The 26,550-nt window shown below is 39.1% G+C and overlaps 3 protein-coding genes across 4 annotated transcripts; all 3 read left to right on the top strand.

The window, feature by feature from the left end:
- The first annotated feature begins 941 nt into the window (after positions 1 to 941).
- On the top strand, positions 942 to 9,616 carry LOC131304600 (proline-rich receptor-like protein kinase PERK8). The gene is made up of 9 exons (XM_058331894.1): positions 942 to 1,313; positions 1,404 to 2,681; positions 4,043 to 4,450; positions 4,819 to 4,905; positions 5,326 to 5,396; positions 5,585 to 5,661; positions 6,439 to 6,586; positions 8,845 to 9,006; positions 9,110 to 9,616. Exons 2-9 carry the CDS (start codon positions 1,778 to 1,780, stop codon positions 9,314 to 9,316), a joined length of 2,064 nt encoding a protein of 687 aa, XP_058187877.1. The 5' UTR covers positions 942 to 1,313; positions 1,404 to 1,777; the 3' UTR covers positions 9,317 to 9,616.
- Positions 9,617 to 10,892: 1,276 nt separating this feature from the next.
- On the top strand, positions 10,893 to 19,141 carry LOC131304601 (uncharacterized). The gene is made up of 9 exons (XM_058331895.1): positions 10,893 to 11,209; positions 12,627 to 12,738; positions 12,827 to 12,927; positions 13,972 to 14,097; positions 14,196 to 14,316; positions 14,407 to 14,491; positions 16,876 to 16,989; positions 17,077 to 17,116; positions 18,681 to 19,141. The coding sequence occupies exons 1-9, from the start codon at positions 11,036 to 11,038 to the stop codon at positions 18,834 to 18,836; spliced, it is 1,029 nt and encodes a 342-aa protein (XP_058187878.1). The 5' UTR covers positions 10,893 to 11,035; the 3' UTR covers positions 18,837 to 19,141.
- Positions 19,142 to 19,934: 793 nt separating this feature from the next.
- On the top strand, positions 19,935 to 26,426 carry LOC131304602 (protein GAMETE EXPRESSED 3). Of its 2 annotated transcripts, none has more exons than XM_058331897.1 (10): positions 19,935 to 20,144; positions 20,563 to 20,750; positions 21,895 to 22,221; positions 22,774 to 23,020; positions 23,547 to 23,831; positions 23,934 to 24,017; positions 24,792 to 24,824; positions 24,915 to 24,974; positions 25,118 to 25,260; positions 25,710 to 26,426. In XM_058331897.1, the coding sequence occupies exons 1-10, from the start codon at positions 20,036 to 20,038 to the stop codon at positions 26,310 to 26,312; spliced, it is 2,079 nt and encodes a 692-aa protein (XP_058187880.1). In that variant the 5' UTR covers positions 19,935 to 20,035; the 3' UTR covers positions 26,313 to 26,426. The 2 variants fall into 2 exon arrangements, with proteins under 2 accessions (XP_058187880.1, XP_058187879.1); XM_058331896.1 differs by having other exon boundaries at positions 19,936 to 20,144; positions 23,928 to 24,017.
- Positions 26,427 to 26,550: the final 124 nt, after the last annotated feature.

Genomic DNA, 26,550 nt, shown 5'->3' on the forward strand with positions numbered 1-26,550 from the left:
ACTAATAATCAACCCATTAAGAGAAAAACATCATGGTAAATTACGTTGATGGCCCCTCAGGTTTTTATATGAATAGAAACCTCTTCTCGAGTTTTTGAAATAGCATCGACGTCCCTTGTTAGATTATTAGTCAGGGTGAGCCCGTCAATAAAATGTGTTATTTGACACTTTTCTCCCTTTCTTTTTATGCTACTAATAGTGGGGTATCGTGTTCTTTTTGGGTTTAAATTTTCATAGCCATTATCTTTGTTGATGTCATTGTCGTTGAAACTCTCACCATTATTATCAACCCCCCAATCCTTTCCAAATTAGCTTTGAAGCTCATCCTTTCTCCCCTCCCCTTTCTCCAATATACCCCTTAGGAAACCCTTTCCTCCCTCTAGTCATGGAATTGAAGAATTCCCATGAACAACTAATAAGATCTGCAATGAAATTCAATTAAATTGCCATTAGAAAGGCCTTTTAACAAATCATCGTTGATTCTGCACCTGTACAAAGAAAATCAAAATTGGTCAGAGATAGAAAGTTGGGAACATTTGGGCCTATGTTCACTCGCAAATCGGATTTGTTGCTCTCCTGCTGCTTAACCTTCGATAATTTTCCATACCGAATAACATAATGGTTTAACACTTTACCCAGTTCACAAAGTAGTCAGATGCCTCATGCCAGCCATTTACTTCAAGCACTTTAGTCTTTACCGGTCTGTTAGTGTAGGGGAGGTTTGTGCACACTCTTCGACAAAAAAGGGAGATTAGCATCACTTTTAAGACCTGAGGAGAGGTAATGTGATTTAGCCAAAAGTTAAATATTGGAATGAGATCTCAGGAAAATTTAAGAGAATATTTTCATTGAAACATTTTTGTATGAGAGAGATTCCAAATCCAAGTGGTAGTGGAGACCCCCTTCCAACACGGCCCAGTTAACGTGATCATCGTTGCTTTGACTTCCTTTCCTCTTTTAATAACGTTTTTCAAAAGCCAACCCTCCTCGCTTTCTCACAAGAAATTATATACTACTCCCCAAACTGTTTCCATTTGTTTAATTTGTACATTAAACAGCTAATTCTTGGGATCCTTTGATCGTGCTGAGCCTCTTGTGGTTTACTACCATTTGGCATTTGCCTTTTGTTTCTCTCTGGGTGTCTGTAACGGGAAGAGTGAGGAAGTCGTCCCCACGTTTGCTTTGCACTTTTCCTGGGTACAGCTTTACCATTTCCTCCGAGAGAGTTTTTTTTTTTTTCCCCTTTCGAGGATTCCAACCCAAGAGAGAGAAAGGGAGAGGGAAGAGAAGAAAAGAGAGAGAAGGAGACACAGGTAAGACTTTCTTGAGCACTGGGCATTTTTATTTTTCCCTAGGACAAATTCATTGATCTGGGTTCTAATCAAATTAAGGGTTTATACAAGGTTGATTACATGATCTGAACAAAGTTGATTCTTGAAAGAAGTTTAAGGAATTCTGGGTTTGTTTCGGTGACTCTGTCGATCTGTTCTTTTCTCGTTCAGAATCTGGTAATTGGTGATCTGGGTTTGGCTCACATTGGAGTTTTCTCTGTTGGGTTTTGATGGTTTTTGAAAAAATTGTCATTTAGCCAGTGGAACCCTAAGTTCTTCCAAGACAGGTTTAGAGAATTAGGATATTAGTGGTGACTGTCTAATTAGGATTTTCCTATCGGTTTCTGGAATTATACGGACAAGAATTTGTTGAGGCATTGTTGTTACATTGGATGGATAAGTTGATAGATGCACAGTTTATTGACTAGGAAAATTTCCTAGGGGAGATGGCCAAATCAAATCCTTCCCCTTCTTCTTCTTCTTCTAATTCCTCAGCCACTCCTCCCTCAGGTTCTCAGCCCAAGGCTTCTGCCACTCCAGCTCCTTCAACCTCTTCAACCCCACCTCCTCAATCTCCTCCACCAACGGTTGCCACCTCTCCTCCTCCATCTCCACCGCTTTCACCTCCGCCAGCAGCAGCAACACCGCCGCCTGCTTCACCTCCACCGTCGCCTCCACCCTCTCCCCCACCCTCTCCCCAAGCTTCCCCCCCGCCCTCTCCCCCACCCTCTCCACCTCCATCACCTCCTCCTGTTGTCAGCTCATCACCCCCTCCGATTTCATCTCCGCCGCCGCCATTACAAGTTTCATCTCCACCTCCCCCTGTTGCCGCTTCTCCACCTCCCTCAACCACATCCCCTTCTCCACCTTCTGCCAATTCTCCTCCTCCACCACTTGCGAAAGCACCAGTATATTCTCCTCCGCCTCCTGCATCTGGTTCTCCACCAGCACTTCAGCCCCCCAAAAGTTCTCCCTCACCGACTAATTCCTCCTCTCCTCCTCCTACCCCTTCATCTTCTTCACCAAGTCCTGTTCATCCTGCTGCTGCCCCAAGTAATTCAACTGTTAATGGAACTACAAGTACTGCACCCGTACCATCTGTGTCTTCGGAGGAACCAACTGCAAAAGCAACTACATCTGGTCCAAGTGATGGGGCAAATGTGAAAGCAACAAATAGCGGTGGTGGTATATCAACCGGAGGTGCTGCGGCTATTGGCATTGTTGGGTTGTTAATAGCCCTTAGTCTTGTTGTGATGGCTGTGTGGTTCGCGCGGAAACGGAAGAAACGTGTATCTGGATTGGGTGGTGTTGATGGTATGGCTTCTCCATATGCCTCTTCCCAAGGTTCAGGTAATTCTTTCATTTTTTGCATGATGTTGATCAGTAGCTATATTGACTTCTTTCTGACTACATATCGTGAATCTTTGACGGGGGACGAAGGTTTTTCAGGAATGCTTCGTTCATATGTTTGCTAAGTAACTCTGTTCATTATTTGGTAGATTATCGATGCATGTTGTTAGAGCTTCTCACATTGGTTAATTATGACCTCCAAAACTAGTGTATGAGCCTGGAGGTTCTCTCCACTCATTGTCAATTGATTCTGAGTTGGATGCTTTAACATGGTATTAGAGCTAGGGTTTCGTAGGCTTTTGGACAAGACTCTGCCAATTGATTGCCCCGTTGTTTGTGCCTTAAGTGCACCTTGTTTCATTGTGATCCCTATGTTATGGATCATTTGTTGACATCTCCACATGCATGCAAGTAAGGGGTTTCACATGGGGAGAGTGTTAGAACTTGTCTTCCATTTATTAATTATAACCTCCAAAACTAGTATACAAGTCCAGGGCGCCCTCTCCACTTGTTGCCAATTTGTTTGGAGTTGGATGTTTTAACACATGGCATTCTGCATAGTACTACCTGTTATGATCGTCCTTGTGTTAAGCAAGGGGTTGCACATGGGGAGAGTGTTAGAACTTGTCCTCCATTTATTAATTATAACCTCCAAAACTAGTATACAAGCCCGGGGCGCCCTCTCCACTTGTTGCCAATTTGTTTTGAGTTGGATGTTTTAACACATGGCATTATGCATAGTACTACCTGTTATGATCGTCCTTGTGTTAAAGCTGGTCGAATCGTATGTCTACTCGGAGCATGTTCTGTTTAAAATCAATTACAGGCAATGTCTGATACTTATTGCACCAGCTGCAGAGAAATGCGACTCATGTTGTTAAACGGTTCATAGAATCTTAAGTTCGAACAATAATGGAGACTTATCAAAAACGCAAACGTTGGGTCATCTGCTTACCTAAGCTGGACTCAAAATAAGTCCATCAATCTAATACAGTTAGTTACTCACATTTGTTCCTCGTTGCACTTCATAGAAGCATCATCTTTTTCTGAGCTGTTATTTTAGTATGTTTTGGAAGTTACAAATCTTTATAGAAATTCTTTTTTTACATAATCTACGAACTTATTGGAAATCCGACTTTTGTCCGTTACGATCGATTTCAATTTCTCTTTCATTTCCGATGATTTCTTTTCTGCCAAATGAAACAAAGTGAATTTGAAAGGCTGTTATCAGTTATTCTTCTTAACAATGAGTTCCACAGTACAAAATCGATTTTGAGCTGTATTGTGGAGTTTGATATCAAGTTAGGAGTGATGTTTTTATGTAACTGAAGTATGACAACAATCTTGCCTGTGCACTCCAGGTTCAGTATTTCTAAGGCCCCAAAAGTTAACTCACCCAGCCGGAAGTGCTTCCGGAAGCAATTTCCTGTACTCTCCAGAGCCTGGTGGGGTAGGGAATACAAGATCATGGTTCACTTACGAGGAGCTAACCACGGCTACAAATGGGTTTTCAGCTCAGAATCTTTTGGGTGAAGGTGGATTTGGTTCTGTTTACAAAGGGTTACTGTTAGATGGAAGACAAGTCGCAGTTAAACAACTAAAGATAGGTGGTGGGCAGGGGGAGCGTGAGTTTAGAGCAGAAGTTGAGATTATCAGCAGAGTGCACCACCGCCATTTGGTTACACTTGTGGGTTACTGTATATCGGATCACCAAAGATTGCTTGTGTATGAATATGTCCCAAACGATACCCTTCATTATCATCTTCATGGTAAGAAAGCTTATTGAGTTTCCGTAAAAAAAAAAAAAACACTTGACCTTCAGTCTCTTTCATTTCAAAAAGCAAACTATTTACCTGCATACGTGTCTTGGAATGATATCCGTGCTAACTAGTTTGCAAGTCATGGTGGATATTGTCCATAAAATCGGTTAAAAAGGCCCCTAGTTTTCCAGTTCGGTTCTTAAACATGCATACATAACAGCTTAAGGGGATATAGACTCCAACCTATCATGGTTGATTGGGCATTGACAAACCATTTTAGTGATGCCTCTTCTGCTGTTAAACACCTATTCGACCTGATTTTCAACAGATGACTAACCATTCTAACAAGATATAATGTCCCTTCTTTCTTTTAACAGGTAAAGGTAGGCCAGTTATGGAGTGGTCAACTCGGGTAAAAGTTGCTGCTGGTGCAGCTCGTGGAATAGCTTACTTGCATGAAGACTGTAATTTTCTTATTTGCGTCTGGACTAGTCCATATTCATTTGTTTTCCCTGTGATGCCTGTAGATATAGAAGAATCACTTATTTTCAGCCCTACTCATTGGTACTTTAGAGGCATCATAACACTTAAAGTTTATTTTATCATATTTTTCTGCTGAAGTGAACTTAAATACTTAATTATCCTGCTATGAAAGGCGAAAGAATAGTTCGCTCTGTGCTCACTGCATGGCTGCGTAATTATTATTTGAAGAAAGGCATTGTAAGATGGGGTATTTAATGCTTGCAAGTTTGCAACTACAAGTTTTATGGTTGGGCTGATTTACTCATGTTCTACGTCCTTTTTACTTAAGTTTTTACATATCTGTACATCCCTAAAGTCTTCCATGACATATTTTTCTTATTCTGGGTACTTTGTTTAACCAGGCCATCCCCGAATTATTCACAGGGATATCAAATCGACAAACATTCTGTTAGACAACAGCTTTGAAGCTCGGGTAAGCGTTTTCTGTAGATAAGATCTGCTAAGAGGCAACAAAATTTCTCCATGCTCGAGAGTCAAGACTCTTCGTACTTTTAGCTAATCTACCTCAAATTTCACAATTTGACTGGTGGTTTCATTATTCCAAGATCCCATTTACTTGTGCACTTAATGTCTCAGTGTGGAGATTTGTCTGACTGGCAGGTTGCAGATTTTGGGCTTGCAAAGTTAGCATTGGATGCAAATACGCATGTGACAACTCGTGTGATGGGAACTTTTGGGTAGGTAATCTGTACTTGTCTTCTTTGCTAGTTTCTGCTGAAATTATCACACCATGGAGCAGCTAGCCAATCTGTTGGTTTATGTGGTGCTGCTATAAAAGATATCTGTTGCTAAAAGATTGGCTAGTCGATATGTTGCTGATCTGTTGGTTTATGTGGTGCTGCTATAGACAGCATTGTGTGCCAATGTTATAGCATAAAAGATATATTTGAAGGGCTTTACTACGGATATCTTCGCCAGAATGGAATTGTAGTAAGAGCACATAATGATCAGTATTTCATTTTGCTTGTTGCATCTCTTTGTTCCAATTTTGTTACCAAAATATGGTGAGAAGCATATCTATGACTATGACCTTGGTTTTATGAAGCCTAACTAGTACTGGATCCGGGGTGCCCCATTGGCAAAAATTCTAGGACGTTATTCTGTTGTTTTGAACTCAAGCACTATAATTTTGTGGCTAACTTAGCTGCTGTCATTGTAACTCTTCTTTGTCATTGAAAAACACACTGAAATCTGGTGTGTGGTATGGACGTAGCATTCTTTCCCAGTCACGAAAGCTTTGTGTCATTCATTTCTGTGTTGGTCCTTGATCTTTATTCCTAATGCTATTGTGTGTACAACGGATGAAGATTTGTGCTTGATCTTTACTTCTCTTGGTGTTGTGTGTGTTTGTGTTCGGTTTGTTGAGCGACAGACGAAGACTTGTTGGTGTTTGGCATGGTTTCCTTATATTATTTGGATGAATTTGTTAAACGGTGTCGCTGGTAATTTTCCAGATACATGGCTCCAGAGTATGCATCAAGTGGCAAGTTGACTGAAAAATCTGATGTATTTTCATTCGGAGTTGTCCTTCTAGAGCTCATTACTGGCCGCAAACCTGTGGATGCATCTCAACCACTGGGTGATGAGAGCCTGGTTGAATGGGTGAGCTAGAAAATCCTGAACCTTAGAATCCCAGTTATTTCTCTTTTCTTTTTTGCGTCTTTTCTATTTTTCCAGCTAAGCAGAAAGTACAAGTATCAGTAAAGATGCATAATTTATAGCAGGGCCTTCTTTGGACCGCACAATTTGCCATGGCCAGATGGAATGCATGTCCTATTACCCCATCGAGATTAGGTTCGCATAAATCAATTTGCTGGTGCACTGATGAGATATTATTGCTATTTTCGGTTGGCTGGCTTTAGTCCTCATTTGAGTTTTGAATCTTAATTTTGGCTTAAAATCGAGAAATGGCAGCTGGCAGCATAAGAAATTTTAGATTCCTTCAATATTTTGATGTTGTGCAATTTAGAGCTATGTTGAGTCATGAATTTTTAAATTTCCAGTGTAATATAAAATCTTAATCCTCTGTAGAAGATTGTAGCCCTTGGAATAGCGTTGACATATCTTTGATTTTCCAAATAACTTTAATTCAGTTTCCTTATTAAGTCTGTATTCTTCAATATCATACATCCATAGTAACAATATTTTTGACTTCATTGGTTCCTGAGAGTAGAATACTAGGTCCTACTTTTAGCTAGAAATGTCTTGCTTCTAATGGAACTGGCAGACGATTGAATTTAGATAATTCAATCTTAATGCATGCCATTTTGAGGCAATGCATCTATTTTTATGGAATGTCATGGGTACATGACACCAAGTCTTAAGGACTGAAGGAGAGAAGGTGACCTTAGGACCGAAGGTTGCCACAGTCGAAGGACAGCCGAGAGGCTTGGCTGATGGACAACCCACTCTTGAGGTTGGTGGCTCATACTTGGCTAGAGGCTGGGCCGCTGGGCCCAAGTTGCTCGAGACCAAAGTAGGATCGTGGAATGGAGGCTTGAGTTGAAGGGTTTGTTTGAAGGTCTAAGGCTCCGTTCGTTTTAGGATTTGGATTTGTAGGTAATCAGTGTAGAGAGAAATAGAGTAATGATTGGAAATAGGTGTAATGATTGCAGAGAGATAGAGAAAAAAATGAGAGTAATGATTAGAGAGAAATAGGATAATGATTAGAATCCAAAATCCAAAACCCCAAAACGAATGGGGTCTAAGCCTCCTGAAGGGCTGAGACCTCATACTAGTCTTAGAGGGAGACCCGTGGGCTGATGGACAACTCCTTGGTCTTCGCATCATACATGCAACATTATCGCTAACTTTTGATCAGTAGACCCTTCGGTCTATGGCCTAGACTTCACATGGTTGTGAGGCGCTAGCTACCTTCTACTTAACCACTAAGGGTCTTCCACGTGGCCCTTGCCAGCAGGCTTGAGCCCCCATTGATCTTTGACCTATGACTCTTATCCATCACAGGTCTGGTCCCTCAGGCATTGTTCAGCCCATGGACCATTAGGAGGTCGCCACGTGTCCTTCGGCAAGGCATCCTAAAGGGAAATCCTTCTCATATATGAAGGAACATTGTTATTATCCAAGACTTTACACAACATTGCTCTTCGTTCAAGCCATTACTAGAGCATTATTTGCTCTCTCTACCGCCACCACCCTCTCTCTCTCTTGGATCTGCCTTGGGTTCTCCTCGGCCTTTGACACCCCGAGCCTTCAGCATCTTGTTGGTATCCCGATCACCTTCAGGGCCCCTTAGCCCATCAATTTGGCTCACAGAGAGATTGTCAAAATCTCATTGATTTAGTGCGTGTTTACAAAAAAATCTAGGAGCAAATTTTGAGATTTTAGCCCCTGAAAAGCTATTGTGAGTGTTTATAAAAAATTCTCATCAATAGATTATGGGATTGTAGGAACTCCTAAACGCTGCAAAGGTGTCTAAAATCTGTTTGTAGAGAAGCTGGGTTTGGAATACTTTTCGAATCAAATTTTAGGTTGCAAGTATTCTGAAAGCTCATTTTCAGCTATTTGTAACATCCTAAAAGCTTCTATTGCTGCTTATATAGTAAACAAGTTTATCTATTTCTACAAGAATCTATAATCTATAATCTAAAGCTATAATCAAAAAAATGTTGTGATTATTTGGAAATCTGTTAAGTTTTTCCTATGGTTAACATGATGTGATTGAAAACAAACTATCTGTAGAGTAAAATTGTTCAAAGTACCACAATAGGAGCCTATCCACACAAAAAAAAGTAGTACCACAATAGGATGCTTCTGTCATCTTTTAACACAAGTTGGGACTAAAATGCAAAAGACAAATTGTTAGACTCTACTATTTTGTGACACTCCTACTTGTGTAGGCTCGACCATTGCTTACTCAAGCGCTTGAAAGTGGAAGTCTGGAAGAGTTGATAGATCCAAGACTAGAAAACAACTACGTCGCAACTGAGATGTTCGGGATGATTCAAGCAGCTGCAGTTTGCATACGTCATTTATCCTCAAAGAGGCCGCGGATGAGTCAGGTAATAAAAACTTTCACATTTACTAGTGATTTGGTCATTTTTATATTTCTGCATAGAATGACTTAGAATGTTGTCCTTGTTCTTATCCTCAACCTCATGTCAGGTGGTAAGAGCTCTAGATACCATAGGTGAACTATCAGATATAACAAACGGGATGAAACCTGGACAAAGCGAGATCTTCAATTCAAGGGAACAATCTGCTCAGATCAGAATGTTTCAAAGGATGGCATTTGGAAGCCAAGACATCAGCAGTTCAGAGTTCTTCGATCGTTCTCATAGTAGCTGGCAGAGTAGAGAGTCAAGAGACTAGTGAAGCAACCGAAACAAAGCGACAAAGTATAGATCTTTCTAGGCAATACCGAAGTATGCCAAAACAACATACTCGAAAGGGCTGCATATTCTTCTCACTTGGAATGATTTTGAGACCCTCCGTTTAGAGTTGAGATCTTGTAATTCGGCCCATTACATAATTTTTTTTTCCTTTTTCCTTTTTCCGGTATAAATTTTCTTCGCTAACACTTGTTTGCTTACTCATTTCGATTCTTTGTGTTGATATTCATCCAACCAAATTTCTCTTTACTTAATGAACAGCTTACCTTTTTTCTGCAAATTTTCCATGTTTTGCAGAAATCTTGAACTTTCTGCATGTAAGGTCCCGTCTGTGCCTGCGTTTCGTACACTCTTTCCTTCGGCCTCGTGTTTATTATCTTGATAAAGAACTTGAGGTCACCAATCTGTTTACCAGAATGAAGCTGGAATGCTTATTGTGCCTTTTGAGAATGAAACATGGAAGTATAATACAAATGGAATCACCATTCATCAAATTTTCTTGAATGACCATTTCATTGGGAGACCATATGAATGGTCCATATCCTTTGCTTCGTTTTTCTCCTCCCTCTCTCTCTCAGTTAAAAGGATTCAGGCTGCTTTCTCATGGACTCAACTTGAATTTGAAAATTGTCCTTATTTGAATTTTATTTGCATTTGTTAGTTTTGGCGCCAAACTTTGGTGGGTTATTGATCTATTTAGACGAGATGAATCGAAAAGTAAAATTTTGGCACTTTTACCCAAGTATTTTAAGAAATAATCACTTTTTAGAGCAAAAAAAATTCTAAATAAAGGACAGAATTTTCAAATTAAGTTAAGTCCAAGAGAACGCAGCTTGAATTAGCATAGCAACTCCTGATCAGTTGGGGAACCCACCTGACCTAAATTGTAAATATGTCTTCTTCATACAACAGAATAATACCATCAGCAGTTTCGCCAAGGAAAATAGGAGAAAAAAAATTCACAATTAAAGAAATTATTATTAAACCGTTTTTTTATTTTTATTTTTATCAATACCCTAGGTTGGAACTTGTATAAAGGAAGAAAAGTGAAGGAAAACTTGTTAGTTTCTCTTCTATTATTTGGTTTGAGGGGAGTAAAGAGAAAATAGCAAAACCAAATGTTGATCACTAACAAAATTCTCTACATTTTTTTTTTTCACACTTTACTTCTTAATTACTCCATCAATCCAATAAAGAATGTCGATTATTTTACCATTCATACGTTTTGAATAATTGTTTATATTTTAGAATTCATACTGTTGTTTATGATTATGAAAATTGTTACATAACTAAATGATAGTCCGTATTTATCAAACAAGATTCACAATGCATATAAAATTACATTGTAAATTAAAAAGTACGAATAATTTTACGAGAGGTATAGTAAAAATTAACATTCTTTGTGGGATGGATTCTTCTCTTCCGTAAGTTCTTTTTTCAAATCCAAAAAAAAATATTTATATTTTTGGGAAGCATAAAAACACCAAAGCAAAGTACGGAAACACAAGAGATGGAAACACCATAAGAACGACGCCGTTTAAAGATCACAACAAACGTAGGTTACGTAGCCCCGTCGGTTGAAACGACGACTCTCTCCTTGACCATCCATCCATCGATCGACAGCCTCAGACCAACGCGTAGTTGTATTACTTCTCTGGAGAGAGAGAGAGAGAGAGAGAGAGAGAGAGAGAGTCTTGAAATGGGGGAAGAAGAGGATCCACAGAGGCTGAAGAATGTAGCGGCGGCGTCGTACGACTACGAAAACGACCCGAGATGGGCGGAGTACTGGTCAAACATACTCATCCCCCCTCACATGGCTTCTCGCTCCGACGTCCTCGACCACTACAAGCGCAAGTTCTACCAGCGTTACATCGTCTGTACACTTTACCACCCTTACTTCCAAACCCTTTTCTTGTTTTTTTCATAAACCATCATGTCTTCCTTTATTTGTTGTTGGAATTTTCCTGTGATTCGTAGGGGTTTTAGACGTAATTTGGGTTGTGGGTTTTCGATTTTGATCGTTCTTGATAGAGAATTGATTGAATTTTACGCAAGAGTTGATCCCTACCGAAACTAGTAGGGGTTATCTGAAGAATTCTCCTTTCATGTTTCAATCAATTGGGATCAGCTACATTAATCCTATTTTAATATTGAGCTCTGTCCAGGTAGCGGCTACCTGTTCACTTAGATTTAGAAATCACAAATCCTTCTGAATTCTCCTTTCATGCTTATAAACCATTATATCTCCTTCTATTTATTCTTGGAATTTTCTTGTGGTTGAAAGGAACCGTTTCTAGGATTTTCAGACGTAATTTAGGTTGTGGGTTTTGCTTCTTGTTAGGGAATTCTTGAATTGAACAATACTATATATTTATCTAATTCAGTAGTGATACCACCAAACTCCTTTCTTGTTTATAAACCATCATATCTCCTTGTATTTATTCTTGGAATTTCCTGTGATTGAATGAAACCTTCATATAGGGGTTTCAAACGTAGTTTGGGTTTTTGGTTTTGAATTTTGATTGTTCTTTTTAGAGAATACTTGAATTTAACGCAAGAGTTGAGCAGTACTGAAACTAATTCAGTGTTCTTGTTAAAAGAAAATGGTTTTTGGTTGTGTTCTCCTGATATCAACTAATTCAAGTATTAGTTGAATTTAACGCAAGATTGAACACTACTATATATTTAACTAATTCAGTTGTGATACCACCAAACTCCTTTCATGTTTATAAACAATCATATCTCCTTGTATTTTGAATTTTTGTCTGACCAAAAAAAAAAAAAATCTCCTTGTATTTATTCAGTGATCTCCTGATAGCAACCACCCCCCCCCCCCCCCCCCCCCCCCCCCCCCGGCCCTTGTATTGCTGTTTGTATTCTGTAGTCGAATACTGGAATGGATCTTATTTGAGTTGGACTCCACTATGCATAAAGTTTGGGGATTTTGGCGAAATTGCTTGAGGTAGTGAGTTACTACTGGTTGGGGCTACGTTCAATTGTGTTATACTGTTGATTTTTGGCTGTTTTGTAGTATCTAGTCTGATCGAGTGGGTTAAGTTTGCATAATTTAAGATTTGGGATATCTTTCTTCTGGTGATTTTTCAGTAATTCAGTTACCCCCCTGGTTTTATTTTAGTCATGGTTGATAGATATCTTTACTTGACATTTGTTCCATGTTAAGAGTATTATTCTTTGGATTAGTACTGTAAATTGTGTAAGTGTGGTTTTGGGCTTAGGATTTTGGTGTTTGGTTTTCATTGGTATCATTGGGATGCTCGTTTAATGTGCAGGATCCTGATCTTCTTGTTGAGGCGATTGCTTCTGGCAGTTCCTCTCAGTCAGCAAGGCCAACACCATCATCATCTTCAACTCCAAATGACCAAGCACGACAACGTACCTCAGGTAGAAAATATTTCATGTCTTCTTTAGCAATTAGGAAAATAATGAAGAGTTGCCATTATTATTTATATTACCCTTATTTATACTGTAGGATCAACTACTAGGACATCAGGGTCATCAACAACTGCAGCTCCAAGTCCAACTTCTTTGCGCTGGGATTGGCAAACCATTCATTTTTCCGTCAATGCTTGGGTATGATTTGTATAGTCGTATAGAAATGAATGTGGATTCATGCAAACATCTCTGAATGGACTCCTTGACAAACTTTACCCTTGCTTGGAACTAGTTGAAAGTTAACTCTCTTTTTTGAAAAACTAGCTTATTTCGAACAATTAGAGCAAGCTGGATCGGTTGTATAAATAAGGAATAAGGATTATGGTGTAGATCAATCTAATTTGTGCATATTTCACAAGATATGAGATGCAGCATTCCTTGTGGCCCATCCCTTGCATCCGTCATGTAGACACTGATAGTGATAGAGAAGCACTCATAGTTTAGTATTCACTCGCTACAAGGGACTTCTAAGAAACAGATTCTTGACTTGTCCCGTTTCTAGTTTCTTCGTCTCACTAGCTTCATTTGATATTTGCATGTTGCTTGGCTTTGCTTGGCTGCAATCTTATTTTTCCCTCACAGTTGGCTATTTCCATTTCTTCTAAGTTCATTGTATGCGAGGAAGACATTCTTTAAATTTTGGGTGTATTTTAGGTACCGTACGGTTGGCTTAAACATCATGTAGTAGCACATTGTACAGTCTTGTTACTCAGATTATGCTGTTCTCAACTTGGCCCACTTCTTCCGCAGTTCCATGTTGACCTTTTTGCCCATCTGATCTTCTTTCCTCATCCAAATTTGCCATTTATGAAGGATCAGTGTTTTTCATTTGGCACAAAAAGCCCTATCGACTGAGAGCGCAAAAGGAAAAGAAAGAAATTGGAACTTACACTCGCTAGAACTTCTTGGCGGAGCTTTGCTATCTACTCTAAACAACTGCGACTCCTGAATACGCTGGAACTTGGGCACCTTTGTGTACATTTCTGTTAGATTAAGCATCCTGCAATTTGATTCTATTCAAATATTGAAGTGCATATTATCCTTGAAACAAGTGTTGTGTTGTCTTGAATAGGATGCGACTGGGTGACTATAAAATATAACCTCCTTTTGTTTTTGGTTGCTTGCAGAGAAGCCATTGAGAAATCTTACAAATCTTAGAATATCATATTCTTTTTTGGCCAGGTTCTTGTGATGGCTGTGCTTGCTATAATTCCTCTTGTACCTGCAAATCTTTCGAACAGGGCATACAGGCTTTCCTTTATGGGCACAGCATGTTCTTCTCTGTATTCATTGTACTCTCTCTATGGGGTAACCTTGCTGTTCCAGTCCAAGTCATTTTTTATGCTTACCAAATCCAGGTTATAATGGTTTTTGGGCTTGTTTTACTAACCTGTCATCATCTGCAGAAACCTAGGGCATGGAATTTGCAGGCCTTGCAAGTATGGTTTCAGTCTGTGATAGCAACAAAGGACTTTATCTACTTCATTTACTGTCTTACTTTTGTCACTTCACATCTTCACCTCAAATGTTAGTATCACTTTGCCTCCTGTACTCATTTCTTGCTTCTTGTTTTTTTCTCCCTTTGCTTCCTTGTATACTGATGCTGCATTTGTTCAGTTGCTTTGATTCCCGTGATATGCTGGGCTTTGGAACATGTTGCCAAGTTCCTTAGACGTAACTTTAGCCGTGCTTCTGCATACAGGTAAGCGATCTCTAAGTGTTTGTTGAAATGAATTGAAGTTTTTTAGGCTGCAGCTTGTAGTCACCCAATTGCTAGGACGGTTAACACTTTCCTCTGTTTGCGACACATCTTAAATGATTGGTCTGGAGTATTGGGGGTTATGGCCTAAAGGGTACTATTTTCTTCTTGAGATTTGGTTATAGCTAAGGTTTTAGCTTGAGTCAAATGTTTCTGGAAAAAGGTGATCTCAGTTTGTTTTCTTTCCTAGGCAATGGGCCATCAAAAGCATCCAGCCACCCATTTGTGTTCCCGCTACCTCCAGAGAGTTGAATTAATATTCCTGCTGAGAACTCTTCCCCTAGTTGGTTCTATGATGATTTACTTGTCAAAGTTGATCGGATATTACTAAAAGGAGATCTGCTGTTGTGTATTAATCATGTGGATGTTGTTATTGTTATGTTTTTAAGTCTTCATTATGGATTTCATAAAAAGCTCAATTTTTTTTTTATTTGGTAGTTGTTAACTTAATTACCATGCATTGTTTACTCTCATCCCTACCCTAAGCACATGAAACAACCTTTAGAATGTTTCAAGAAACTTGTGTCACGGTTAACGATTGAGTTTGTGATGGGTTTTATTGTGAAGCAAAGTCCCTCATCACCCGGGTACCAGAATAATATGAAGTATATAAGCGTTAGGGCACCCTCACTTCAATGGCTAGCTCTTGGGGTTGAGTTCTACCCAAGACTGTAACATCTATTGTAAGACTGGTTTATACTTGGATTTTTGAATTGTGGTATATGATTCCCAGGGTTTATGGGATGAAAAGAATCTTTTAAACTAGTTAGCATTTTGAGCCCTTGATGAGTTTGTTGCATTAGGATTGCTTGTGCTTAGTAATACATGATACCAATGTTCTAAAAAGCGCTCGGCGCTAGGCGGGCGGCCGACCACCTTCAAGCTTCGAGACCTATTAATCGGCCATTAATCGCCTTTTAGCAATTAGTCGGTTTTTTTTTAAAAAAAATATTCTACAACCTCCCTACCATCAATAATCACAGTTTTTCTAGTTGATGTGATATATCTTCTCTACCATCAATACTTACTAGTTACTACACGTCTACCGGTCTACACCAAACGGTCCAAACCATAAATTTACAATACTACACTACTCTGCTACTCAGACTCAAGTGTTAAATTTTGTAAAAAAAAATACTACTCACTACAGAGAGGGGGGGATCAAGAAATTACAGAGAGAGAGAGAGAGAGAGAGAGAGAGAGATTACAAAGAGAGGGGGATCAAGAGAGAGGGATTGAGAGTTACAGCAGTCAACAATGAGGCGCAGTGGCGGTGAATGGTGATGAAAGGCGTTGGCGATGACTAGCGTCGGCGATGAGAGGCGATCGTCGATGTACTGGCGTCGGCAGTAGGCGATGACTGGGTTTCTTCCCAGACCCAGATCGATGAGAGGCTGATCGAATGAGAGCCCTAACACAGTAATTCGAAGCCCTAAATAACCTGGTATGAGTATAACAGTTACCCCCTTCGTTTTCTAAAAATTCAGATTTACCTTGCCTAATCGCCCATTAGCCGATTAATCGCCCATGAATCGATTAATCGCCTATCGCCGCCTACACGCCGACCAATTAAGCGCGATTAATCGCCGCCAAAGTCCGATTAATCTTCTAGCTGCCTAATTCAACCTTTTAGCCATTAATCTCATCGGTCAGCCCAAATTTCCAATTAATCGCCCATTAATCGGCAATTAATCCCGCCTTTTAGAACACTGCATGATACATCTACTAGCTTGGCAAATTTTTGCGAGACTTGAATTCTGCCTTGGCTTGTTTGTTATTGACTTTTCTGGATGCTGGAATCCAGAGTCTGGCTAGCTTGCTGCCTCGCATCTTGCTTATTTGTCTGTTGTTGGAAGATCTTGGCCTTAAAAGTTGCCTTACATGATCAAGGTTTTAGTTATAATGTAGTGGAAGGAAGACATTTGCTTTTCTTTGCAACTTTTGTTTGGCTGGAAATTGGAGGAACTTTGGACTGATTCTTGTAGAAGAAAGTTTAGGTATATGAATGATGGATTATGGAAAGTGGAAGAGTGGAGTTCAGAGTGGTCAAATGTTTGCTGTTGATGACATTGCATGCTTCAAAGAATCAAAATCATCAATTGGATGATCAATCCTGCATTTGAGTTTTTTGTTTAAATCTCATTCTTGTTGCTCTCTAGCTACAAACTGCGACCACCTTGAGATTCGTTTGGTGCAATATTAATAGGCTACAAGCTTATCTCCTAAATTTGTGTATCAAACTGTTCAAGATCTATGTATGTTTTAACATTCATTGTATTTTGTCTATTCTAGCTTGATAGTTCTTATATTTCTGTGGTGGTTGACAGGAAGTACTTGGAAGAGCCATGTGTCTGGGTAGAGTCAAACACATCTACCCTCAGCATTCTTTCTTCACAAGCTGAGATTGGACTTGGATTTCTTCTAGTTCTTTCTCTGTTCTCGTCAGTTCTTCAGCTCATTTGCCTGTGTCTTCCAATTATTTTACGTGTTTTTTTTTTTTAAAATTCCCCTCATCATTTGAAATGCAGGTGGCAGCGCAACATAATACAAACATTCATGTACTGGCAGGTTTGTTTTGCTTCTTTCTTTTCATTTATGGTCTATGGACTTTTAACTTCTTGTTTGCAAGTTTGTGGCTTATTCAAAGAGCATTTCTTAGTAGATGTAGACGTAGCCAATTATGATGTATAAAAGATTACATAACGCTTATTATTACCCTCCCATCTGTGGAAGTTTGGAGTAGGATGTGTTGGACCATGCTATACTACGAACATGTTTAGGAATTTGTCAAGTCAGTGGGTCCTACATTCTTGGGTTTGGGAAGGGATTCTGAACCTGTTAAGTGTTAACTGCGTGTTTAGCCTCTCCTGAACCTGCCTCGTTCCCAATCTGGATGCAATTTTAATGCTACTCCCTCCGTTCCTTATTGAGAGTCCCTTTTTTCATTTTGGGATGTTCCAAAATGATTGTCCCTTTCCAAAATGGAAGTAGAAATTTGATAAAATTCCAAAAGTGTCCCTCATGTGTGAATTCTAATGGTGCAAAATAGGTTTAATATAAGGGTGATGGTGGAAAGCAGGTGTAATAATTACATGTCCCCTAAAAGGATATTGGAATTCCTAGGAGGGACTCTCATTTAGGAACGGAGGGAGTATGATAGCATGACTGCAAGTCTGCAACACTATGTAGCACTGACACAGACATGTGACATGAGATTGAAACTTTGCCATGTAAAATTTGAAAAATTGGAGGGCACGACACATTGGGAACACATTTTCCAATAGCGTTGGGTTCACTATTATATGAATAAAATGTAAAACACATCAAGATGTTACATCATATATACCTTCAATCATATTTATCATTCACACAAGTATTCGAACAAAAAGCATTTCATCATTACCTTTATAATCAATAAACCATTATCCATCACATAAAAAATATGACTTCCCTCAATTTTTAACACCCCTTGCTTGTTTTGTGAGTGTCACGAGAGTGTCCGGAGCATTTTTTAAGTATCCCTGGAGTGTGCAAACTAAAACCGTTGAGAAAAAAAAGTGGATTTGAGTGTCAGACACGTGGTCGGAGAGAATGTGGCGTCCACAGTGGCGACTCCAGGACTTTTGTTCAATGGGGTTGCACCAAATCTTTTTTGTCACAAGAAATTTTAGCCGGCATCTACTAAATTAAATTATACCCAACGGCAAACACTGTAGGAGTCCATGTGGCGTCGCCACTCGGTGTCCAGCAAGTGTCCGTGCCATGTAGCTGCAACATGTTTTGCGTATCCTGTTTAGCTATGGCCCAGGCTTGGAGCTATATTGGGGCTACCCAAGTAGTCCAGTTGCATTTGGATTTACAAAACATTGAGGTTGATTTAGTTGTTAGTCTGGTAGCTATCAATTGCACATGGGTGTTTGTCAATGCCATTAGGAACCTCTTTGGTCAACCACACATTGTACCGTATAATGTGAGATTACCCTGCACATTTCATATTTCATAGTTTTTTGTTGTGAACCATGAAAAGCATTAAGGATTATATGTGTTCACCCTGTAGGAAATATTAACAGTTGTTTCTGAATCAAATCTCAGTATTTAACCTAAATTACTTTTCTGCAATTTTGTTGGGCAGCTATTAAAGCTCATGTATCATGCCCCTGTGACTGCCGGTTACCATCAAAGCGTGTGGGCTAATATTGGGAGGATTGTCAATCCGCTGGTCCATCATTATGCACCCTTTTTGAACACTCCAATTTCTGCAGTTCAGAGATGGTGGTTCAGGCAATAAGCCCATATGGACAGAAGAAGAGCTCTCTGGTGGAATGATCAGTACGGGATTTCGTAGAATCACGAGATCAGAAATGATTGATTAAACCTCTGCTAGTAATCTCTTAGGAACCCTACCTTCGTGCCTCCTGTTTTCACATGTACGAACAGTTGACCAAACACGTGTCTTTCTTACTCTCCCTCAATTCGGAAGAATATCTCATCTTATGAGGAGAGCACATGGTTAACTCTTGATTCCTAGATGAGACAATATGCTATGATGGGCATAGATATGGAACTTTTGTTTGGAAAAGCTTATTTGGGAAACTGGTCTATTTGCAACTTAATTTGTAGCTACGATGGTGCTGATTTCCTGTGCCCATGGAAACTGTACAGTTTCCCTGCTTTGGTTTTCTTTTTTCTTCTTAGCTTGTTTTAGACTGTGTTGCGGGCAAAAACAATTCTGAATTGGGTTCTAAGGCCTACAAAATTCGAAAATGCTAAACCCAAAATTTAAAAAAAAACGAACAAAGAAGAGAGAATATAACACCAGGTAAAAATAAAATTTTGAGCTTGTCTTTAGATCCCTTGGTAAAAATATTTAACTTTTGCTCCAAACATTTCACTTTTTAATAGTAAAATTTTGACAATGATTTGACTGAAAATGAAAAAGTACAGAAAATGAAAAAAAAAAACATTTCATTTTTCAGAATTGCTATAACTCGGGTCTGAAAAAAATTTATTCTATGCACCAAGACACCTCCGCGTGGTGCTCCGGACATTTTATTTTGGAGTCTACGATAAAATATATGGACTTGGTCACACGTCGACATTTTATCTTGAGTCTACGATAAAGTATATGGACTCGGTCACATATCGGTTCAACTTCTGACAAAAAATATGTGGTGGAAAAGGAACATGGGACACCACGTGCCATTGATGTGGTGGAAAAGGAACATGGGACACCACGTGCCATTGACGAGACGAAAATCGAAAAACGGAGCGGGAAAAGGGCAAAACGGGTCATGAGACGAAAATCGAAAAACGGAGCGGGAAAATGGCAAAACGGGTCAATACGGTTTCCAGTTCCCGCCAAGTGCATAGAGCGGTTAAGTAACCGTTTCTTCCATTTGAATCAGAGAGAAAATCAAGTACCCCAAAAAAAAAAACCCCAAACCCTAGAAAAATGTTTCGTGGGGTTCTCATTCTCATTAGAAATTGATGCCGATCCTATCAATTCTCATCTTTCTCCTCTTCCTCCGATCATCTTTGATTGCTTCTCAACAGCCGCAATTCCAGGAAGACCCTCCGAATCCCCACCTATTTTCAGGTCTCTTTCTCTGTCATTTTGTGAAATTTTCAGATATATATTTTTTAATTTCTAGTTACTAGATGCCCGGGCACACGCAATGGCGTGAAAGCCTACTTCTGCAAACGTGGGAAAGGGAAAAATCTTCGATGTGACATGAATTGTGCCTGGGCAGTCTTTTTCCCTTTCCCGCTTTTGCACCTCAAAGATTTTGCCCAGGTAAAATCTTCAATGTGACATTACTCTAACGAAATCTGAGATCTGAGAATGGAAAAGAGGAGAAAAGAAAACTGGAGTGGCTTTCTTTTTACCTTGTTTTGTTGGAAGTTTTTTTAGGTAGTTAAAAGGGTAGTTGAGGACTTTCACACCAAAAGAAGTTCCCTTTATAGTAAAAGAAGTTAATAGATAACAGGTGCATATGTAACCCTTGATTTTTCAGCTCAGGAGCCTTGGCGAAAAAGTGCTAGGAGGCTTTCGAAACCCCTAGTTAGAGACGATGGAAGAGTTTACAGTTGTTCGGAAAGGAACTTGTTTGCCTTTGAAAGTAATGGGTCCATAGCTTGGACTGTGAATTTAAATTACACGTGTAACGTTGGAATAGCTCCGATTCATGGTGGTTCAAGAAAGGTGAGAGATCTGTCTTGGTTTGTTTCTTTTCAAAGATTTAATTTGCAAGGTTGTGATCAACTTTGATATGTGGTGTTTATGCTTTCCATTCTGGATGGTGTGAGTCTTAGCATGTTCTTTTCCAAGCTAGAAGTTGGGCTGTGTGTGTGCATGTAAATTCGTAGATATGAGAATTTGGGTAGTTGGGATCAAGTGATTTTAACACTTGGTCACAACAGTTAATTTATGTTCTAATAAAGGTAGTTGTAGGCATTTTTTTTTTAAAAAGGACAATGTTGAAAATTATTTTTGTGACACAACTTAAAAAATTTATTCACACCAATTGGTGCTCATCCTTTCTACGGTAGAATAGATTTTTGGAAACATTATTTGTAGAATAGGTAATGAAATACGAACAAAAAATTTATATAGAATTTCGCTATAGAGTGGCATGGTTGAGTGTGCATAAGGATGGGCTGAGAGGTGGATGAGTTGGGGCAAATACCAAATTTTCAAAATTTGTTTAGAATTATGGTAGTTTTTTTGAAAACTTTGAAATTGTACAAGTTTGAATGCCCAATTTTTGTTTTGAATAATATAACACCCGTCCTTCCAAAATTTTCTTGAAAAATAATTGCCCTCCTAAGATTGTACGTGTCTATAAAAAAATTGACACTAGGTTCTATATTTTAGTTTTGGAATTGATATAGATGCACAAGATTGTATACTTCTATAATTATATATGACCATATGTTTTAAGTTGTATAGGTTTTTCGATAATATCTAAGACAATTTGTTTGATAACACTTCACAAACTTTTTTTAACATCTGTCCACCCAATGTCGAAATCATGTGTCCGGCCCTGAATGTGGCCCTTTCACATTGAAACAAAGCACCCATGACGATTTAATTAACGGTAGTACCATTGCCACATCATCATGATCATGTTCGGTATAAATTTTCTGTATGAGTATAAGTCATGCCAATATGATAGTAAGAGCATGCTTTGGTGGCCTTTGAGGTTTATGATGTGATATGGTTCTTTCTTTTTATTTCCTTTAGTTTTGCATATGGTGCCTTGTGTATCTCCATAATCTTACTCCAATCAGCTATCCTATTTGCATCCTTGGGTGTTTATTGACTTGTGCAAGGCCAACTATGGCAGATTTATTTGGTTGCAGAAAATAGAGTGTTGAGAATCAACCCTTTGAATATTGGAACCTCTGAACCTGCTGTAGAGGTTTTCTTTGGACCAAAGCCGGGAGAAGAAGGGGGTGAAATTATTGGGATAGCTGTAAGCACGTTGAGTTCATCCGTCTTTATCAATGTTAAAAATAGGGGACTCTTTGCATACAGGTTGCAAGGTCAATTGCTCTGGAGTACTGGACCCATGCTTTATCAATGGGGTTATCGCCAAGGTTGCAGGAAAGATGTCAAGGATTGCTATTTTAGTTCAATTCCCGTGATTGACCAGTGTGAAGCTAGTTTATATGTATGGTTCGCTCAACCTAATTGCTTCCCCATTTTTGCTGCTAGATTTTTATTGGAGGCCTGTTTAGTTCGCGTTGTTTACTTGCTCATTTCTTGTGAGCAATGAGTAAAACCAAGAATAAACAAACTCGTATGGCTACAATTTGTTTTTTTTTGTTGTTGTTGTACTTGTTGCATAAGCAATTAAGGCATTAAGGCATTAAGCAACCCAACCTTCACCAAACAAGGTTTGGAAAACCAAACGGGCTCTTGGTATACTAATCAGTATCGAAAGTTCTAATGACCAACTGATTTTTCCAAAACAGTGTTAAGGGGAAAGGCGAAAATGATGTGGTTTTGGAAATCACTTCAGCATGGTTTTGTTCCTCATTCCCTTTACAAAGATTTCCTCATCTGGAGTTCACTTCTTTTTGTTGCTGTCCCTTTGTCCATAGGAAGATTATATTAGCAGATTCCCTGAACTAAAATCTATTTGGAAGCTTTTCTTTTGAAGGTTAATCTATCTATGCCCGAAGGAATAAACTCTCTTTTACCTTCTGTGTTTTACTTGCAGATCTCAAATACAGAAGGGGAACTTTATTCTTTGTCAGTTCAAAGCCCTCGTTTTAAATGGGTACAGGATTTGAGTTCGTTCGACAAGAGTTTTACTATTACTCCCGGAAACAATGGCCGTTTGTATGTTACTGTAGCAGTTAAGGCTATTTTGCTGGCTCTAGATGTTAATACTGGAACAGTCCTGTGGCAAAGAAATTTTGGGCCCCTAAGTACCACAGATTGTGCTCCAGTCATTGACTCTAATGGTAAGTAGTTGGCATGTTGCATGCCAATTCATGTTCGTGAAAAAGAACAAATAAGTCGGAAAATCTTGCACAGACGGTATGCTTGACAAAACTTACAAGAGTTTATAGGACTACTCCAACATAAGAGACCTACACAACTATCTTGCAGACTCAAGGACCCTACTTACACTAGAGAATACTAAATGACACAAATACCCTAAAATCTACTCCATCAAAAAGTTTGTGAGTTGGAGAAAGACATTGCTTGTCTAGGGAGCAAGAAGGGAACCTGCAGCATGTTGTTAATGAATTTGGAACAGTTTCCAGAATCTGTTTTTCAGAAAGAACTTCAAAAACTTGTTTTTTGAGCTCTTCAAACTTGGTATATGGTTTTTTAGCGAAGAACCCATTTCGTTTAAAGCATTAAAAAGATGTTTTGAAATTCTTGAAATGATTTATGGTGGAAAAATGAACAGCATTGAATCTCTGCGCATTCAGAGGATACAGTCAATGAACTCACTTTATGTTTCTTCAACCCCTATAACAGGCTGGCTATCAATTGGCTCACTGAATGGTTTCCTGTACTCATTTTCACCAACTGGGATTCTAAAAAAATTCCCAAAAGCAGATGCAGAAGATTCTGTACTCCAATTTAGTCCACTTCTTGATTGCTCTGGATATGCTATCTATATATCTCAGACTGTAATGGATGGAAAAATCAGTCGCACAATCGGTGATTATAGTTACATCTCAGCTTTGAAACCAGTAAAAGTAGTCTTCACTTTGCTTGTCCCAGCTACTGGATCCGTCTATTGGTCCGAAAGCTATCCGGGTAATTCTAATATCACTGTTTTGAAGTCCTTAGTATATTTTTTAGACATAAGCTTCATTGCTTAAAATGGATCCAAGTGTTTTTATCCGGTGACAGCATCAGGCCAATTTTCATCCTTGTGGAAGAGTGATCTGCAATATTTTGTGCTGGATGAAAGGATCCTGCTCGCTTTTATTACCGCTTCAAGTGAGGTTCTTGCAGTAAACCTTTTGCACTTCTAAATGAGTCCACTGGATGCATCGTTTATATTTTCGTTGCTTGAGAACTGTATGATTATTGCTTCTAGAAAACCAGGTTGGTTGCGGATTTTAACTCGGAAACACCCATTTTCGAAATCTTGTCCATTTTTTAGCTGAATGTGCCAGTTTCGAAGACCTTGTCCATTTTTTAAGATGAATGGGCTGGTTTCGAAAATATTGCAAAATATATTCAGGGGTTCTTCGAATTTTTTTTTCTTGAAAGTTCAATCATCAATGGACAAATTATCTGTGTTTTCCGGGAATAATTTTTTAGCTGAATGGGTCGGTTATGAAAATCTTATAACACTTTTTTGAGGGTCCTTCAAAATTTGTTTTCTTGGAAGTTCAATGGACAAGTCATCTTGTCTTTCAGAAAATAATGAATCCGAAGAACAGATTCTGAAAACTCCAAGCAAACATGAAGCTCTTACACCAATAATAATAATAAAAATTGAAGCTCTTGTGCTGCGATCAAAGTATTAGGGATTAATGCTCTTCTAAAAATCCATGGGACAGAAATAGAGAACAATTGAGGTCAATTATGTTATTTTTCCTAATTTTGTCTAGACATAAAAGGCCATTCGTTGTTTATTGTTTTTGTGGAAATTCCTATTTACTTGTCCATAAGGACCACAAATCTTCATTTTACGTTATAATTCTTCATTTAAGCTCTCTCTTGGTGTTTTTGAGCTTGCAATTTTAACTTCCACATTTGATGCAGAGATTGGAAACCCGCTTCAATGCCGCAGCACACGTAACACCTCTTGTACAAACACCTCATTTTTCTTTGCTTTACTTTTGATTTCCTGGTTTGAAATGATTTCGTTTCCCTTTTTTACCATAGGTCAGAAGCTCACATCCAGCTGCTCCCAAGCAGAGCCTAAGCTAGTCGGCATCTACACAGGTTACTTGTTAGTTGTTGTTAGGTTGATTATATAAGGACAATGCATAAACCTCCTTCCCCCCCCGCCACAATCCCCCGCCCTCCTCCCATTTATTGACTACCGTTGCGACTTTTGGTTACATGACATAGTTAGTGGATTTCAGGTAACGAAAGGGCAATACCGTTGTTTCTGTTATTCGAGACTGCAGTTTTGATAGTACACGTTATAGTTGTTCGATTCTGTTGCCTATTTTGGAGGAAGAAGAAGCTTCAAGGTCAGGACCTCGGAAAATTCCTAGAAAAGAGAGTAAGTTTAACCACCTTCCATTTCGCATGTCCCTCTTACCTGTCAAAATTAAATGAAAATTATTTCTGCCATTATATAGTTCAACAATATATTGGAATAGACTTGTCATTGAAGGAATCGGATGCTGCCAATACCTTGGACTCGGGATGGTTCGTTAAATGAGTTGGCAAGTCATCAACTGAATAAACAAAATCATTTTTGTTGTAACGAAATGTAACCGTGCACTATAATACAACACTATGTTGAATCGGTGATATCAACGACAGCGTGCTTTCATCTTCGCATTTTCTTTCTTTCCTGTGAGATGGAAAGTATATCTCTACCATTAGTTGATAAAAGGATGTATACTGGAAAAGACTGGTCAAGCAAAGGAAGAAATATGTTGCCAAATCTTTTTTCCCTGTTAGAAATGAAATAAACCATGATTTTGTCACTTTCTTTTGTTTCAGCGTTCTCTTCAGCAACAAAAGAAAGCATTTGACAGGACAATTACAGAGCTTGAGAAAAAAGCTGCAGAGGAAGCAATGGCAAATGAAATGCTCGAAAAACTCGGAGATTTGGTGAAACAAAAGGAAGGCATAGAGAGGAAGCTCTCAACGACGTACAGTTTAGGAAGGGACAGAACTAACTCAAAGTCGAAATCCCTCCTCCCGTTATCCGATGGCAAAACGAAGAGCTATTCATTTCAAGGTTCGAAGAAGGAGAGCGTCACCATATTCCACGCTCTGAGCGATACCTCTTCTGCGGATAGCAGCAGCGAAAAGGAAACAGAATCGAGTTTCTTCGAGGACAAGGAATCAGCAGTGAAAGCCAAGGGAAAGGGAAAAGCACACAGTGATGTTGGGAGTTCTAGCGACGATGATGAGAATTGCGAAGGAAATGAGGGGGGTGCATCAGCAGGACGAAAGGGATTCATGAATCCATTGTTTGTGGGAAATGCATTTGATGGATCAAAGGAGTTGAAGGTGGTGGATGAAGGGGTGGTGAGGGAATCCATGCAGAGTGGTGATAGGAGTATCATAAGGAGGAGGAGCTTGTCTTCAACTTACTAGGAACTGGAAAATTGTGTCATTTTCGTGCATATGTAACTCCTTTATTTTAGTTATGGATTTATCTACTTTTCTGTTTGAATCACGCGGATGAAAGTTGGTTATTTTTGCTGAAAACGCTTGCGTTCACGCAATTTTAGGCCGTATTTGGTGTATCATGCAAAATTCGAGTCTTACGGAAAAGACGGAAAAATGCTGATCAATGTCAGCATTTGGATTAATTTCTGATTTGCGGAGGGAT

This window comes from Rhododendron vialii, chromosome 10a, assembly GCF_030253575.1.
Source record: "Rhododendron vialii isolate Sample 1 chromosome 10a, ASM3025357v1".
In the NCBI taxonomy this organism is placed as follows: domain Eukaryota; kingdom Viridiplantae; phylum Streptophyta; class Magnoliopsida; order Ericales; family Ericaceae; genus Rhododendron; species Rhododendron vialii.